The sequence below is a fragment of the Buteo buteo genome, chromosome 27 (genome assembly GCF_964188355.1).
Source record: "Buteo buteo chromosome 27, bButBut1.hap1.1, whole genome shotgun sequence".
NCBI lineage: Eukaryota > Metazoa > Chordata > Aves > Accipitriformes > Accipitridae > Buteo > Buteo buteo.
In genome coordinates this window covers 5753194-5770317 of record NC_134197.1, presented here as the reverse complement: position 1 = coordinate 5770317, position 17124 = coordinate 5753194, and the positions used below count along the sequence as shown (strand labels likewise).

Below are 17124 nucleotides of genomic sequence, written 5' to 3'. Positions count from 1 at the left end.
TCACAGTTCTTCACATCCTTACACCATGCAGGCCTTCCACTGTATGCTCCAGGGCACATCAACGCTTACACAACTGCATCAAAAATCTTTCAGATGGCACTTGAGTGTTTAGTCTTCAGTATGCAGAACAAAGACCTGACTAGAGCAGGAACAGCTTTTCCAATTGAGTGATCATTATAACAAGAGGAGTTGGTTTTACAGTCCTGTGTCAGTCCTTTCAGCTCTCTCTGCCTGAATTTCTTGCTCTTACAGATTCCTCCAATCTTTCACCTTTCCTTATTACAAGATAACTAATCCATTAAAGCTATGAATACCTGCATGTTCCCTATAATAGTTCGTGCATCAGAAGGCAGAGATGAAACACCAAGCCACATTTCACTACTTGTTTTTTTATTTTGCTAAATACCAGCTTTTCTTCCTGTATCAATAGCGCTTGCTGGAGCATAAACTCTGGAGAAAGATACCTGGTCTGACTGATCTATAAAAGCATGCAGAGTATTTTAACACAATGAGATGAAGAGAAGCGAAGACAAAGCTATTACTTTTCCTTCCCAGACTGTCATGTTCTCACATTATTCTAACAGTCATTATCACGCTGCACACTTACAAAGGAATATGATGCTTCTGTCTGAATGACTCTCATGTAATGTTTAAGTACATGAATGTCAAAATTTGATTCAGAAATAATTTCTTCTGGATTCTCTGTAGCAGATTAATAAGACAGAATGCAGGACTTTTGGACAGTTCAGTATAGTTGTACAACTTAACTTGTCCAATAACCATTTGAAATTAAAAAAGAAAAGCAGGCTTTTCCCTCCTTCCCCTTGCCCATTGTGTTTTTTCCCCATTTAAACACAGTCGGTTTTTTTATTCAAGCTTGAACAAGCAGGCTGGTGGCCGAGGATGCAAGTTTGGACCACCATCTCCGTCTTAACTCTTTAAGTACCTATGTCCACAGAGCTCATGATTCAAGATGAAACTTAAGGCAGTAGTGCACCTCCTTCATTTTACAAAAAGAAAAAAAAAAAAAAAGAAAAAAAGTAAAGAACTCACCTGCTGCACAGCCTTATCTGCCAGAAGTGCAAATTCAACTGACAGACCCTTCAAGGCTTGTTTCAGAGTCCCCCATGTGCTATTATTCAAAGCAGCCCAGGAAGGAAGTGGTGTAGTGTCTGAGCCCAAAGCACTAGGGAGGAGATAAGTAGTATTCAAATCTAGGAGACAAATTCCACTAAGTAGATACACTTATTTGCAGAGAGCAGTTCAGAGTTTCTAATCTGTCTAAATTGCTTGCAGTGCTGAGCTACTACTGAACAATCACAAATGCAGAGCTGTGTATATACTGGGGGAAGAGACAATAAAACCAGTACCTGAACGTCAGGGTACTTGCATTTTCTTTTTTCTTGCTCTATGGAATGCAACCTTAGTAGAAAGCATGCATTTTCTTCTTTTATAGTAGGAAAAATTTTATTATGACCTACAGCATGCATTGAAATACCCAGTCTTACCAGACCATTTGCAGGTAAACCTTACAACAGTTCTGAGTTCTGAAACAACAGTAGAAACATTTACATTAACAAATCCTCTTCCTCCCAACCTACCTTAGCTCCTTTCCAAATATGAGGAGATCTGAGGCATTATCAATGGCTCGAGAAGCTATCCTCTCTGCACGGTCCCGAAGCTTATAAAAGCTATTATAAATATTTCTGATGAGCTCCCTGCTGGCAGCAAACTGGGCCTGTATGTCAGCTGGAAGGAAGTCCTGAAGAAGTGCGAGAGAGATTACTAGTGGACAAATCAGAGGCACATTCACATACGTTAATTGTGGGCACATCATATAGTCAGGAGAGAGAGACAGATTTCCCTCTTGTGCTTGCTCTCTCATGCCATGCTGTAACAACCCTGAAGAGATGAGCTTCATAATTTAGGTGTCCAAGTCAGATGTCATACAAATACCCCTAATTTTCAGAGGCAGGAAGAGGTTCAAATACCAGGTATAGACAGAGTTGGCAAAATCTGCAATTCTACTATGCAGTTAAAATGGGGTTTGTGAGGTTTCAAGCTCACCGGTTCTGATCCGATGCTACTAGTAACTGCCAGCCTGGCAAAGTCAAGCATGTACTGAAAGTTCAGCTCTTTTTGACCTGTGTATCACTGGTAAAAGCCTGAATTAAGCTCCAGTTGCAAAACCTTCTGCTAGCATTGCAAAAACCTGAACAACAACTTGCTTTAAAATTGCTCAATGAACACAGTGAATGTATATTTAAAACTTGCCATAGCACTAATCACTGGGATAAGCAAATATATGGAGAACTTTTAACTAACTTCTCTATAACAGTCCAAAGTATTCTCCCACAGGAAGGGACAACAGACAGAATGAGGGCATGAACACATGGCGAAGACATCAATCTAGATATTAGCTTTTAAATTGTGCAGTATGTGCATTTGTTTGTTGTGCAAGTAATTACTGAGAAACAAGTTTTGAGCAGGATTCATTGTTTAACCTTTATCATATTCATGAACAAGCATTTATCTAGAAATATCAGGCCCTTAAGAGTCAAATATTTATTTGATCTTTTCCATAAAATTACAAGTTTAGAAGTCCTTCAAACTTGGGAAACAGCTCTCTCCTACCCAAGGTCTCCATCACTCAACGAACGCCGTAACTGATCCATCTGGAGCAGAGAGCCATTTAAACCAGAATAATATGTTGCAAGAAATTTGTATACATACCTTGGCCTGGGTAGCTAATCTGCAGGTCATAAATTCATCTCCTACTCCCTGGACCAACTCTCTTAGCTTATTCTGTACATCCTGGAGAAGACACAGAATGAAATGAGCATGAAAGAACTAAGTAACACACAGGCAGTTCACACAGGTCTCCGATATGTTGCAATAGTAAGGCACAACTTAGCAGATACAGTTTTACCCAGGTTATGTTTAATTTAAGGAAAAGCATAATATGTATTCGACTAAGAACAGTTATAATTTCCAAAACACTATGCTCCTCGCATTGAATGAAATTACCTTCCACTTTCCAGCTGTAGAAATACCTATTGAGAGAAAATTCTCATCATGGGGAGCAACAATGTGTAGGCCAAAAGCAATTCTGAACTCTGTGCCCAGCGAAGCACTTACAGGAAGATATACAAACTCAAGACTATTGCTAATAAGTACTCACTGAGCCACTGAACGACAGGAAGAGTTTCAAGAGCACATCTTCTGAGAAAGGGGGATGTCGAGCCACCAGGTTTATAAAACGCTTCAGTGCTCTCCTCCTAGATTCTATGAATTCTCGATCAGCTACAGGAAGAAACATTAAATTTCAATTAATGCACCACACATTACAGCTGCTCAGAAAGAGAAAAAAGAAAGCACTCAGTCCAGCAATTTCTTTGTACTTACAACCCTTGCTAAAGCGCTGCAACAATACCAAAAAACTGTTACCTATAGTCCGTCAGATCCCTAAAACAATCTTTTGAATTGACCACCAGAACAAATATTCCTTCAAGTGGTTCTTTACATCTTACCGAAATCCAGCAGATAGATATCTATGTGTGGTTATTTCCACAGGGTGGGTCAGGTAAGCAGGATAAACAACCAAGTCTACGGCCCAAAGCCTCCACTTACAAACTGTGGGCATACAAAAATGCTTCTTCCTCTGAATCAATTCCACAGCTGGTCCCCAGAGGGGATCTCAGTCTGTTTGGGACTCCTGGGAAATGCAGCACAACACACTGCTTCTTGCCACTGCTAAGATCACTGCCACATGCAAAGTGATCATCCCACAAATAATAATGGGGTTTTTGCTCACTATTCTGAAGAACTAGCTTCAGTGTGCTGTACCTTCATCTGTCCCTCCTCCTCACTTTTAAGCATTTTGGGTCTAGAGGGAGAATAAAGGGGGGGGGGGGTCAGTTGTTTGTTCAAGATCAGTACCCATCCTTTTCATGCTGTATGTCAGAAAGTACTTTGGAAGACCTGCACAGCAATCTGCAGTACATCCATCCAGAATCCTTACTTGTCAAACTAAAGAAGTTCCGTTCATCTCCCTGAAACAGGAAGAATTTCAATCTGGCAATACTGCAGTGAGGCAGTAAATCAAAGTTCCTGGAGTTTTTCAGGAAAGATGAAAAATTCAGCTAAAATAAGACTGAAGGAAAAGAAAGCAGCACAGAACGAAATTAAAGGAATGCACTTAATCCATGATAACACTCTCATATCATGAAAGGGTATTACTCTTTTGTCTCAATTTTAAGTTGGGAGTTTGCTGGCTGCATGGACTCTCTATAATGATCCTTAGTACAGTATCACCCATCAAATGATTCTTCTGTCATTAGGGTTGCAGTTGATTTTGCTTTGTTCATACTTTAGCCTACATGGAGATCCCTGTAGTCATCTACACACTTCCTATATGATCTGTCTCAGTTTGCTGCTATCCTCCAAAAAGAGCAGAGCAGATAATCCATCTTTCTTCATCTGACAGACGGATGAAAGTAGACCATCATGAAAATAAGGGTGTAACTTAGTAGAGGAGCATACCAAGTATAAAAAACATGTAGCTTTGCTCATCCGGCTCTGGCACTAAGGAGGTTGCAAGAGTCACACATCTATACCAATCCATCAAATCCTGTGTCCTGCAGTTCCATTTGTTAGTCCATTAACCTACTCAGAAACAAGAACTACCCATTCCATTTCCTTTTTCCTGTTTGTAGTTTTTATTAAGACCACTTACACAGCTTTTCTCTATGCAGAGTCACTAGACTAAAGGCAATCATCACTCTCTGCCTTAACACAGTTTTGGACTGTATTAGGACTGTACTTCTAGCATAGTTTGGGAACTAATCCTATCAGTTTTTTCTTAAACATATGATATCTGTGGGAAGAAATGCACAGTTGAATGCACAGAAATAACACCACACTGGCAATGCAAGGAAATAACAGTGACTGACAAATGATGTATTTTGATAGTTTCTTTCAAGCATCCTCTCTCCACTGAGATTAATCACAGAAGTTCACTTCACTTACAGGTGTTGCATGAAGTGGAAATTCTGGAAATTCTGGCTGAGAACACTGAAACAGGTCAAATTCAACAGACAGGTTTTTGCAACCCCAAAAGAAAGGTCTTCACAATTTATATTCCATCATAAGAATATATGACCACTGAAGCTTTTCAGCACTATTATTTTGCTTTGTTCCAGTTCACTATACACCCCGCTCCACTCACTGTTTACCAATTCCTCTTTACTGTAGCAATACATGGACTCCTTAACTGAAATCAATTATTTATTGAAAACACAGTAAGCTTAGCAGCATGGGCAGGAGACAAGACAGTGAAAAGGTTGTTCCCTCACAGATAAAGTATAAAACGAGACAGGATTTTATACAGTTATGCAACATTTGAAACAATCAAATTTTAAAACCAGTGCCAATATTTCAGATTAGTGAAAAATGTACCTGAAGGAGTTTTGATATGCTTTCAGTCTTGGGATACTTCATTGGTTTCTATTCTAATAGCTAAAATATATTTGAATGAACTGTCACTCTGATTCCAGCCTCAGTTTTCAGTTTCTGATTATCCTAAGCAGATCAACAAGCTCCTTCTTAGAACAGGGAGAAAAAAAAAAAAGGGAAAAAAAAAAGGGCTACTTTTTTTTATAGCTACTTTAAGGCATTTGGTTCATCTGCCAGAAAGATACCGTTTTGTGCATAAACCAAGAAAGTTTAATTGCCATTGCCTGCATCGTATGGCTTCTGTGCAAGGTAATACTATAGCAGGCAGTGCTGAAGCTGTTTACTTAACATGACTGTTCACTAGTCCTTTTTAGGTGTGTGTGAAGTTAGGACCCTACAATAACGCAACAGGATCAATCAAGTATGCTCTCACTGGAGAAGCAATTTTGCTGGTTTTACATAATCAGCTCCTCTGCAGGTTTAGCCTTTTAATATGATTTTTTAAATATTTTTTTTAATCTTTACTCTTCCCTCACTATAGAAAAACAATGGGATTATCACAAGTCTTTTCTATTCTGAACACTTCACAAAACAACACACTACAATACATACTACAGATGTTCAACAGTATGGTAGCAAGTCTACACTCATAGCCCTACAGCACTGATTATCATAGCCTATTTTCCTAAAAAACAATACCTGCAACTCTGCCATGCTTTTGGACTTTTGGAATGAGAATTATGCCTCAAATCTTACCAAAAAAAGTCATGTGATACTGAACTTCCACGGGAAGAAACTCCACTGAAATTTTACATTAATATCTTACCTATAGGGAATTTCTAGGATGGCAGTAATTCACACCTCCACATTGTGTATTATAACCTCAAAGTTGTTTTCTAAGCCAAGCAGAAGCAAAGACTTTCTACCTTTTAAACATTCATTTTCAACAGTATCACCTTAACCATGCTTGCACGGTGACCCCTTCAGTCAAAAGAAAGACCTAGGTTTACCTCCCAGCATCCTCTTTGGTGGAAGTGCTGGCACCATACGATATGGGAACTTCTGAAGCAGCATCTCATGGAACACCACAAAATCATTATATCGCCTGTAGACTGAGCATTTGAATCTCTGCAATTAAGGAAGCGGGGAGAATAAATCAATACACAGGCTGGACAAAAAAGAAGAAAATCAGCAGCATTTCCATCTTTTTTTTTTTTTTGCTATTAGCTGCACTAAAACAAAAGGAAGAAAGAAATCACATCCAGAGACTGCAGAAACAACATATTTCTTTTCTTTAGATGACTTGTGGTGGGAAGGAGAGAGAAGACTCCAAAGGCAGCCACCTTTCAATTATGAACAGAGATGGCATTCTTCTAACTACAGTCCTTTCGAGAATAAGATTTTCAGTTAAAAACATAAGTCAGATTTCATTCACACACAAGATGAAAGAGACTATGAAATGGAGAGGAAGAGGTTTCCCAAAAAATTACAAGTATCCCTAAATATGCCGTGGTTCCATACCATTACTCCCTCAAACTCTCTGGTCCTCCAAATTAGACAAAATATTTAGAAATAGTGCTCACACTCTTAAAGTGCTCTACAGAGCTCTTTTCTTGAAGTACGGCCAGTCCCCGAGCATTACCTATTAGGAACTTTCTCTGAATCAGTTTCAAATCCAGAGGTGGCAAAACAGTCTTAGACCATGTTAAGTATTAGCCCAAATGACTGATCCTTTAAGTGAACCTCACAAGAGAAAGAGAGACCTCTCACTGACGTTAGATCTATAAACAAAGATTGAAAGTTCCTTTAAAGCCTTAGTCCTTCACTCTGCATTTCTCAGATCAATATGTAGAAGAGGCCAAAGAAACTGGGTTTTTTCATTCCAAAAGGAGTTAGGTAGCAGCTAGAATAAGACACTTAGGAGGCAGAAATCCTTTACAAATAATAAATAAATAAACAAACAAACCAGAAACCCCCCATACTTTTACTACAGATTCAACTACTGGAGCAGCTAATAAGAAAGACTACATAACGCTACACTCATTCTCACTACATTTGCATTGCACATCATCCACCACTTATTGTGGCACTATGCATTTTCAAAAATAAAGCAATGAGGCATAAAACTGGAGCACAATGGACACAGCCCCTAGCGCGTCCCTCTGCCTGCTTTGAAAGCTGATGTTGATTTGTGCTGCAGATCTTAGATGAAGCTCAAGGCCAAGCTATGCTTCTTTTTGAGGAAGTATCATTCTACAGCTACAACCATAGGAGAGATGACAGCAACTGAAAGGAATCGGTAATAGGTTCCTGAATTCAAAATCTAGAGAGACCACCAGGGTCACTGAGTCCAGTGCCCTGAAATCACAGGCAAAAATAAACATTGAGTCCTTGAAACCCCACAGAAGCATTCACTGTGTCTGCCCTTTCCCCCTCACAACAGTCTTTGACAAACTTATGGACATTAATCTAAAACACCTAAAGCCCCAAACGTCACTACAGACAAGTGACCCAAAAGTGTCTCTGAATACATACAACAGTGACTACAACAGCTTGAGCACTACTCAATAACTGATGTTTTGGTGGCCTGGGAGATGTAAATTGCTCATGGTCTACTTTGAAGAGGACAGATTTCCATCTTGAAAAAACACACAGAAGCTACTGGAGAGCTATTTCACTGGCCGCTCTATAAAAACAAAAAGGTACTAATCTTCAATCTTCTTTTATACCAAGAGAGGAACCTACAGGTCAGGATTGGGGCAAGTAAACTGGAAGTGGCCTAGACTCTGCAGAAGGATTTGCAGTACCTTTTCTGCTTATAAAGGATTTCAGTTTAGCACTGCCAATACAATTTCTTCACTAGCTCAAAATAGTTTGAAATATCCAGTCACCTACACCAATCCGTTAGGAAAACATTCAGGTTTTGATGTTATACATCTGCTTTTATACAGAGCTCAAGTTTCAAGCAAGTAAACTAACAGGCCATCCATCAGACCTGAGTTAGAAGATGCTCCATACTGCAGAAGCCCAGGTCAAGAAAGCATAGTGCTACTGCATTAAGAGAAAGCCCATACAACCGGCCTACTCAAAACCAGCATCACCCAACACATCTATCAAATTAGTCAAGACTTTGCCAACAGCAACTGCACAGACATTCTTAAGAGGATACATTCTCACTAAGACAAATGCTTGTTCACATTACCTTGCTGGAAACCTCGTATTCCACATGTTTCAGAAAAAGGCCCTTCTTCTCAGGTATAAGCTCCACCTGCACACTATCCTTGCTCAATAGCTCTTGTAGGGTGTGGGAAAGCAGCAGTGGATTTCCCTGGGGCGCCTGCATTAGAAACTGTTCTGGTTCCCTCGGTTCATTTACTGGAGGCTTTGCCAAATCTAAAAGACAAAAAGGGAAAAACAGTCCAGTAGACCTGATAAGATAAAGAAGTAGCCTTAAAATATTCTGTTCCCTTGCTTGGTGCTCCCACAGTGGTGCAACACTACCAGAACAGTCAAGCCACTCCCACAGGAGCCTATGCTACTTCGCACACGTTCAAGACATTGGTACCTCCCTCTTCGCAACACCCAGGAGCACCACCAATTATACCGAGTCAGAAAGACATCTCTACTAAGCAAAAGAAGAATCACAGGCCAAATTTGTTCTGTGAATCAGCTAAGAGGCCTGCATTTCCTGTCTGTCCAGCTCCCACCACAGCAGGATCTGCCAAAATGAACGAAACCCTAGCTCAGCACTTTTGGATCCTGCCTAGAACAACTCATGGAAGGAAAAAAAATGTGTTATTTTACTGCGCTGCAGAAATTTAATACATTAATTTTACATGTCATTACAAAGGAAGGAGACACTTCATTTGACTTAATTTTACTAAACTCTGTGGCAGTATGCTAGAGTGGGCGTGAATTACAATAATTTACTATGCCAATATGTTTAAGTTCAAAAGCAGGGGAAAAAGGTTCCTAATAAGGGCTACCAACCCAACAATTCCTCAATCACAGCAAGCTCTAGCAAAATCTTTCAAATATACCTATTCCACTGCTTGTAGCTAAAAAACAAACAGCTTTTCACAGTGAATTCAACCACAGCTGGACAGCTTTGGACAGAGAGATTCTAACTGATTCTCAGCCAGATGCAAAAGTGAAAAAAGATGGCTCTTAAGAATATGGCCCTGGAGAACTAACTACATTGAAGAAGGGGCAAAGATGATGACTCACAGTACTCTCTTATCGAATGACTGACTGCAGTCCATTATCTCAACCTGACTTCATAACGACACGTATTATGCGACTGTAAACTAAGTCTGCTTTGTTTTTCAACTTTTCTCTACTTTTTCTCTACTCATTTCACACATAAGAAATAGGGTGCAAAATGTGGATATAACCCTGGAATCTATTCAGTCTATACCTGAGTTCTGTTCTCCAGTATGGAACGGATGGGCTGCTTCCTCTCTGTGTATGTCTGTTTAACAGGGATACTGCAAGCAAGCTCTTTTACAAAGCAATTCGAATCCACTGATGAAAAGTGACCTAGAAAAGCTAGGCAGTATTAATTATCCCTTCCTTACCATTGTGCAGAAGTTACATCCCTTCTTAAACATATCAAAAATTTTGAGAACACAAAAAGACAGTAACACTATAGAAGCAAGAACCATTTCTTTAAGCTTTGATACAGAGTTCAAAAAGTTGATAACTGTGTAAGAGATTAACTCAGGGAAGATAGATAAGAACTCATATATTTAACTGAAAGCCCTGGTAAAGATTTCCCACCTGTTCCTTCATATGCTCTAGGCGCTGATAAATGGGGAAAACAGGTAATCTCCAATTCCTCATATACACAGCTTCAGAATAGTCACTTCATTCTTTGTTCCATAAAACGGCTTAAGGAAACCAAACCAAATCCAGGACAAATGACCTTATCCCACATTTCATCAGGCTTCAGATTCCTGCTAATGTGACTCAGAGAAGCAAGTCTTAACACCTCTGCTTTAATAGACTTATGTATCACCTACTAACCCCACCTACGTTGCAGCTTCTAAAAAGTTCCAGCTACCTGCCAGAAATTTGTGGTAAGATAATGCAAGCTAATTCAATGTTGACATGGGATACTGCTGGATAAAGTGATAACATATCTGTATAGCCACTTTTCAGATAGATACTGAACTGAAAAGGAAAGAAAAGGCAAAAGATTTTCTAGTGTAGGAAAATCCTTGCCCACGTGACCTTTCATGGGGCAGCAAGGTATAATAAACCACACTATCAAGAGTAAGTGTCAAAAATACACACAAAAAGAACTATGGAAAGCACAAGACAGCCTTGCTCTCCAGAGCAGCGGTTCTCTGGGTGCACACCCTTGTAATTCTTGGGTTTAACTGCTCAAGACACATCAGTGAAATGCAACACGACACAGGAGGTTTTGTTACTCCTCCAGTGAACACACACACACTTACACAGAATTTCACACTCCTCTGTGACGCTAAACCACCGGCTCACATTGCAGAGGCAGTCACTGCAAGCCAGCCTCCCAAAGAGGGGGAGCCAAAATGCAACCCACCTATTTCCCTGAGAGCAGTGCCAATCTGTACTAATACAACACTCCTCCTGCCTATTGATTCACTCTCCCTGCTTTCTATCTTTCTGTTGGCCAATGGACAAAGTGGGGCTTTCATGGCACAAACTGTTCCCTAAACTGGGGCTCAGCACTGTCTGATCAACTACCGAAACTCCCAGTGGCAAAAGATAGTATCAGGAGAAAAGATTTATAGGATGAACCATGAATCCTTCAGTATTTCATCTGTAAGTCCTGGAACCTGCAGCATGATCAGCCAAACTGATGTTAAGAAGGACTCTCAGACTCACTACAGTGATCTGAACCCACATTACCCCGTAAAGCAACTGCAGAGTGAAGTCCCACAGAGAGATCTAGACAAGACTCAGCAGTCCTTTGACAACTCGGTCATGCTGCTCTTTTCATTTATAATACTTCGCCAATTTTCATCGTTATTCTCTAAATTTGCTTTCCAAAATCCACCTACAGGAAATACTTTCTCTTTATCAGCAGTTCACACACTTGGCTCTTCCTGAAATATTTTGTAGCTTCTTTAGATCTCAACCTTGTCTAAATGTGTAAAATCATACCAATCAGACAACCATACAAGCAAGTTTGAATAACTACTGTTTAATTAATAATCTCAGAGTGTTCCCTGTCAACAAGACAGCTACTCAGAGTGAATTTACACCCTCAAACATTGGTCTGAGAAGACAGTAAGATGATTTTGTAACAGCTGTTAACCAGTTTTAGAAAACGGTTATCGCGGCATTAACACTAACCCTGCAGAGCAATGCTGAAGCTATTCTTCAGCCCATTTTTCATTCTACTTACTAAAGAGTCAATTCAGGAACAGCCTCAAGAGCCCTGGCCAGGAATGGTGGACAATAGTGGGAACTCATTGGTATGAGCTCCTGTGTTCAACCAGTAAAAGGATTTACATGCATTGTAACAAAACACTTAACACTTCCCATCACGCACTCTCTGCTGGAGAATAGCTAATTTTGAAAACATTCCCTTTAGTTTCAGCAGATCATTATCTAGTAGAGTTTATATACATAGAGCAGCAAGTGAATACAGAAATGAGGTATGGAATGGTCCCCTGGAACACAGGGAAGCAGACAAAATAAAAATCAGCTTTTTTTGTGCAAGCTAGCCTTCTGCTACAGCAGTTTCTCAATCTGTTGTCAATAAGATACCAGGAAGTGGCCTAGTATAACTGAAAACAATTTGATATAAAAGTTAAAAAGAATATATATATATGCATACATATGCAAACAAGCAGACAACAAGAAATAAAAGTTTAAAGAAGCATTCAAAGCGTAGCCTAAGTTTTGTTTGGTCATAAAAGAAAAAAACTACAAAAACACTGCATAATACTTTTTTTTTTGTAACAAGTCAGGTAGCCTTTGGACTGAAAGGAGTTGAGAAACTTATCGTGAGAACAACTGAAAGAGAAAGATTTGCTACTTCATGCCACCCATTTCACCTTTTAGTTAGCAGCCACCATTCATTACTTCCATTCATACTAGACAGCAACCTGCCCTCTCCAGAGTTACCAGTTTCCTCGATCAAAATTTCTAAAATCAGGCATTTATGAAACCCGAAGTAGAATATCAAGTGTCTGATTAGCTGCACACAGGTTTTACACGTGAGCAAGCACGTACAGAAGGGCAATGCAAGGGCTGGAAGCATAGGTGGTAAATCACAACACAGCTCTCCCTTCCCTATTTAAGTTCTGTCAGCCAAATTTGGAGGGCTTATCTCCATTTTACAGACGGTTGCTACTAACAACTCTTTATTATACCAAGGTGCTAATCAGCTAAATTTATTAGACACACTTAAGCAGAGGGTGTCATAGAATTACTTATTATATTAGTAGCAGATTTTCTAGGAGAAAGGAGTCTGAAAGGAAGCAAAGCCTTCAGGAAAAATAGCTAAGATTTCTTGTCCATCATCACAGGTCACGGCCATGCAGTGCAGAGGTGATCCCACTCACAGGGAACTCAGAGAACTGACTATTTTTGTACACAGATACCTCAGATTTCCCCCATGCAAAAATGAAGGCTCCACTACAAACTCCTGGGCCACGAATACTCAAGCAGCAATGTAAATATCATTCATCAGCATTTCCCCTTCCTTTCTGTCTTCTCATGAAAAGCCTCAGGAATTATGGAAATGTCTTTCCCCCTTATTGTGTCAAACACATGCCTCTGTAATTCCAGAATTCAGCATCCACATCAATCTCTCAGAAAGCTGGTGCATATTTCAACTACAGCTTCAAGTAGATTCCCTTCCTCACTTTTTTCTTCTAATTCTTACATAATTTGAAATCCCCTAGAAACAAGAAAAGAAAAACGGAAGTCCCACCAAAAAAAAACAAAACCAAACAAAACAAAACTTTCTTCCTATTAAGGGCTCTACATATTTTTGAGACAACTGTATGCAACTTGTTTGGGGGGTTTTTTTGAGGAATTTAAAACCATGCATTTCTTATTTAGAAAGGAGCGATGCAAAGGAATCGGTCTATTTTATCTAACAAAGCTGATGAATACACAGATCTAGGTTCAATGTGGACGGGATGTCTGTATTTGTTACTAGGTACAAGAAAAGTAACCATATTTAGCTTCACTTTAATGAAGAGATAGTGCAATAGTGTCCTTCCTTCTCCCTCCTGACAATCCACTTGTAAATACAAGCTATCCAATGCCAAAACAAGACAAAACAAAATAATACACATACAACAATAAAATTAGATGTTGGAAAACAGGCTCCAACATTTTGGTTTTCTCCTTAGAAAAAAACAAAAAAATACCCACCACAGCTTTCTCAGTGCAGATGTCAAAAATGCATCCTGCACTGGCTGGTCTGGGTTATTTGGATTGTTGTTTTTTTCCTTTCAGTTGTTTTGGGTTTTTTTCCCCCCCTTTGTTTTTGAGGTATTGGGGGTAGTTATGGTTTGAGGCGGGGGGGGTCATGGTTGGTCAGCTGTGGGTTTTTTTCCAGCTAAGTTTCAGATTGCTATTCAACACTTGGTGCTTTTCAAGATGAAGCAGAGAAGTAATGGCACAACTCAAAAATAGGTGAGGTTATCTAAGCTTTATTTAATAATAATTAAAAAGCACTAGCATTTCTGCATTCCCCTACAGCTGTAGACCTCTAACTGCTTCTCAAAATATCACAAAATATACAGCAGAAAAAACTCCAAGTTATCTCCTTCCAATGTCACACAGTAAATCTGCGTGACAGAACAAAGAACTAACTTTAAGCCTAGTGCCCTGTTCTTTTAACTATGCTGTTAGATCACCAAGTGATTAATCAAGCGATTTCCCAAGTCTGGGAATACAAGGAACACATTCCATTTGCAAGTCAGCCACGGAGCCATAGTCCCAAACTGTAGCAAACACAATGAAGAGAGATGGAGCTACACACATTGAAGAAATAACAGGATTAGGAGAGAAAAGTCCATCGAGGAATGTTCCCAAAGACTACAGAGAAAGTCAAATCCTCACTAGGGCAGTTTCCCAGCTCACAATGGAAGATTGCTAAACTATCATTTTTCACACTCAGCTCTAACAAAGGGGTTGGAAGTGTAAAAATTCACACCCAAAAAGGTAACCCAACATGTAATAACACATACAACTGTTCTCCAGGAAACTTATACAAGGGCATTTTAGCTTCAGTACAAAACTGCCAAGTTTCCACAATTATCCTTCCTAATACAGGTGAAGAAAATCCCATCAGAATAAATTGCTTATCTTTTTGTTTTGCTTCTCATCTTCTTTGCACGTTTCCCACCCTCTTAATAATGCTGGGTAAAAACTTGATCTTAGCATTTAAGCATTAAAAAAATGGTGTGCCACTTCACACACTAAGGTCTCCCAATGGTCTTTTCACACGTTTTGTAGTTAGAAGAAACTCATTCACATCTCAAATTCTGTTGAAAAGCAATCACCAAAGCTCCCCTCCTTTTGTATCAGTTCCACATGTCTTTAACTGATAAACTTCTCTCCATCAACCTGTACCAACCCACTAAAACTTGAAGATTGTGGGGGAAATCAGAGTGGTTCTGTGCAAATTCTGTCTGCAACTGGCACAGCCCTCCCTACCAAGCCTACAGGCTGCACACACAGTTAAAGATTTACCACTAGAAGAAAAGGAGACAACCCCCTCCCTCCCCAGCCAACACACCTGGATTAGCTCCCTACAATCATTGCAAAACAGGCTCAAATGGGAGCAAAAGAAAAAAAAAAGTCAATACAAGCGACTTTGCAAAACTGGGTTTAATGTATTGGACATTATACTTTTTCTCTTCTCTCTTGATTGTGTTAAAGTGCTTTAACCCTGCAAAATAAAAAAGACAGCATTTGCATGTGCTGTCACAGGTGGGAATCAACAATCCCTGTCAGGACTGTCAATACTCAGGAGATTTAGATCCTCCTAGAATATTCACTGACAAGCTGCTGATCTCCAAAAAAGTTACATATGGCTGTGAAACTTCCAAGATGACTGAACCTGCATCATGATGCTAGAAATAAAAGCATTCCTGCTTTCACAGCATCATTTTTCTTTTGCTAAGATCATTAGATACCTTCTCTCAGTGTTCACAATACAAGCTTTGTCAAAGAAAGCCAAGTTTTCTAAATAAGGATGAGTAGATCAGACAGTTAGAGAAGCACCCTCACCAGCATGGAGGTTAATCAGGTCAAGAATACTCCACTCAGAGACAACTGTTTTATCTCTATAAGGCTCCTGAAGCAGATGGTAAATCCGTAATAGACATACCTGAACAAGCTCTCTCTTTGGTACAGTACGACATTTTTTCCACAAAGGCTGCTGCTCAATATCCAAATATCTTACATCAGTCCTGGACAGAAATATTCCAAAATAATTTATTTATAAGCATTATCCGCATCAGGAGCGTCACAGGCCTATCAAAAGCACACTCACACTGGATCCTGAATATAATCAAACCAAACCACTTTTCCCTGCATAAAGCTTACCCACTTGTAACCTCTACTAGTTTTTCTTCCCAAACAGAGAGAAAAAATTACTATGCACAGAGCAGTAATTGCCAGTATGAAACTTCAGCCGCTTTAAGAGAACTCTGGAGAACTGTAGTACCCTGTTTCCCTCAGCTTAACCGTTAGGAGCCTAGCATGTTATTTTCTTAATTCACCCAGGATCTCCCTCCATTTCTCGTTTCACAACAAGCGCTGGCAGCATTTGGCTGCCAGTTTCTCGATCCCAGATCCAGCCGCACGCTCCTTCAAACTTCAGCGTTCGGAGCTGCTTCCTCCTTTCCATGCTGGATCTGCTTTTGGCTCGGGTCAGTAAGGAGGAGACGTGGCCTCCGTCCGGGACCGACCGTGACAGTGTGCCTACTGAACCGCTTCAGTTCTCCCCGCACGCTTTACCATACCCCTGGGTCCACTTCAGCGGGCGGGGGACAAGCAGACGAAAGAAAGTCATTTCAGCACCCACAGCCTCGCTCGGCCGCACCACTCCCGAGAGGAAGAGCTCTGGTTCGCCCCCCCCCGTCCCCGCGTCAAGCCCCGGCAGAAGGGGCTCCCTGCCCAGGCTGACCTCCTTGCCGAGCCGCCGGGCTCTGCGAGGCGGCCGCCCGCCTTCCCGCCGGGGCAGGCAAACCCAGCGTCCCGGGGCGCCCACCAACGCTCCCCCCTTATTCACCACCGAGGCCACCTTCGCCAGAGGTGGGGAACCCGCCCCACACACCACCACGAAACGGGCACCGCCGAGGCCAGGCCGTGGCAAACCCGCCTACGGGCCGAGACCGGCCCGCCACCCGCCGCCCCGGGGCGGAGGAGGAGACGGCGGCGCCTTTTTACCTCAGGTTTTGGCGGGGGGAGCGGCCCCGACCCCACCCGAGGAGCCCCGTCAGCCTCCCCGCGCCGCCGGCGGCGGGGCAGGGGGCACCGCGGCGGCCCTGGAGCCGGGGAGCGGACGGCGCCGCCCCGCCACCCACACCCGCCCTGCGGGCACCCGCCGCCCCGTACCTGTGCCGGCGCCCGCGGTGCCTGCGGGCGGTTCGCCGTCCATCGCGGCGGCAGTCATGTGAGGCCGGGGCCCGGCGGCCGCCCTCCCCTTCCTCC

At 41.3% G+C, this 17124-nt stretch overlaps 1 protein-coding gene across 6 annotated transcripts in view; it reads right to left on the bottom strand.

Moving 5' to 3' along the window:
* SNX8 (sorting nexin 8) overlaps positions 1-17124 on the bottom strand; it is a 25584-nt gene extending 8460 nt beyond the window's left edge. For 2 of the 6 annotated variants that reach the window (XM_075058839.1, XM_075058838.1), the window contains exons 1-7: positions 17029-17124; positions 8657-8847; positions 6465-6582; positions 3182-3303; positions 2734-2814; positions 1602-1762; positions 1054-1186 (exon numbers count right to left, since the gene is read on the bottom strand). In XM_075058839.1, the coding sequence (XP_074914940.1) occupies positions 1054-1186; positions 1602-1762; positions 2734-2814; positions 3182-3303; positions 6465-6582; positions 8657-8847; positions 17029-17086 (864 nt within the window). In that variant the 5' untranslated portion in view covers positions 17087-17124. Of the gene's footprint in view, positions 1-1053; positions 1187-1601; positions 1763-2733; positions 2815-3181; positions 3304-6464; positions 6583-8656; positions 8848-15796; positions 15879-16597; positions 16714-16860; positions 16973-17028 lie in introns of those variants that run through there. The other 4 variants (XM_075058840.1, XM_075058842.1, XM_075058841.1 and 1 more) reach the window with 4 other exon arrangements.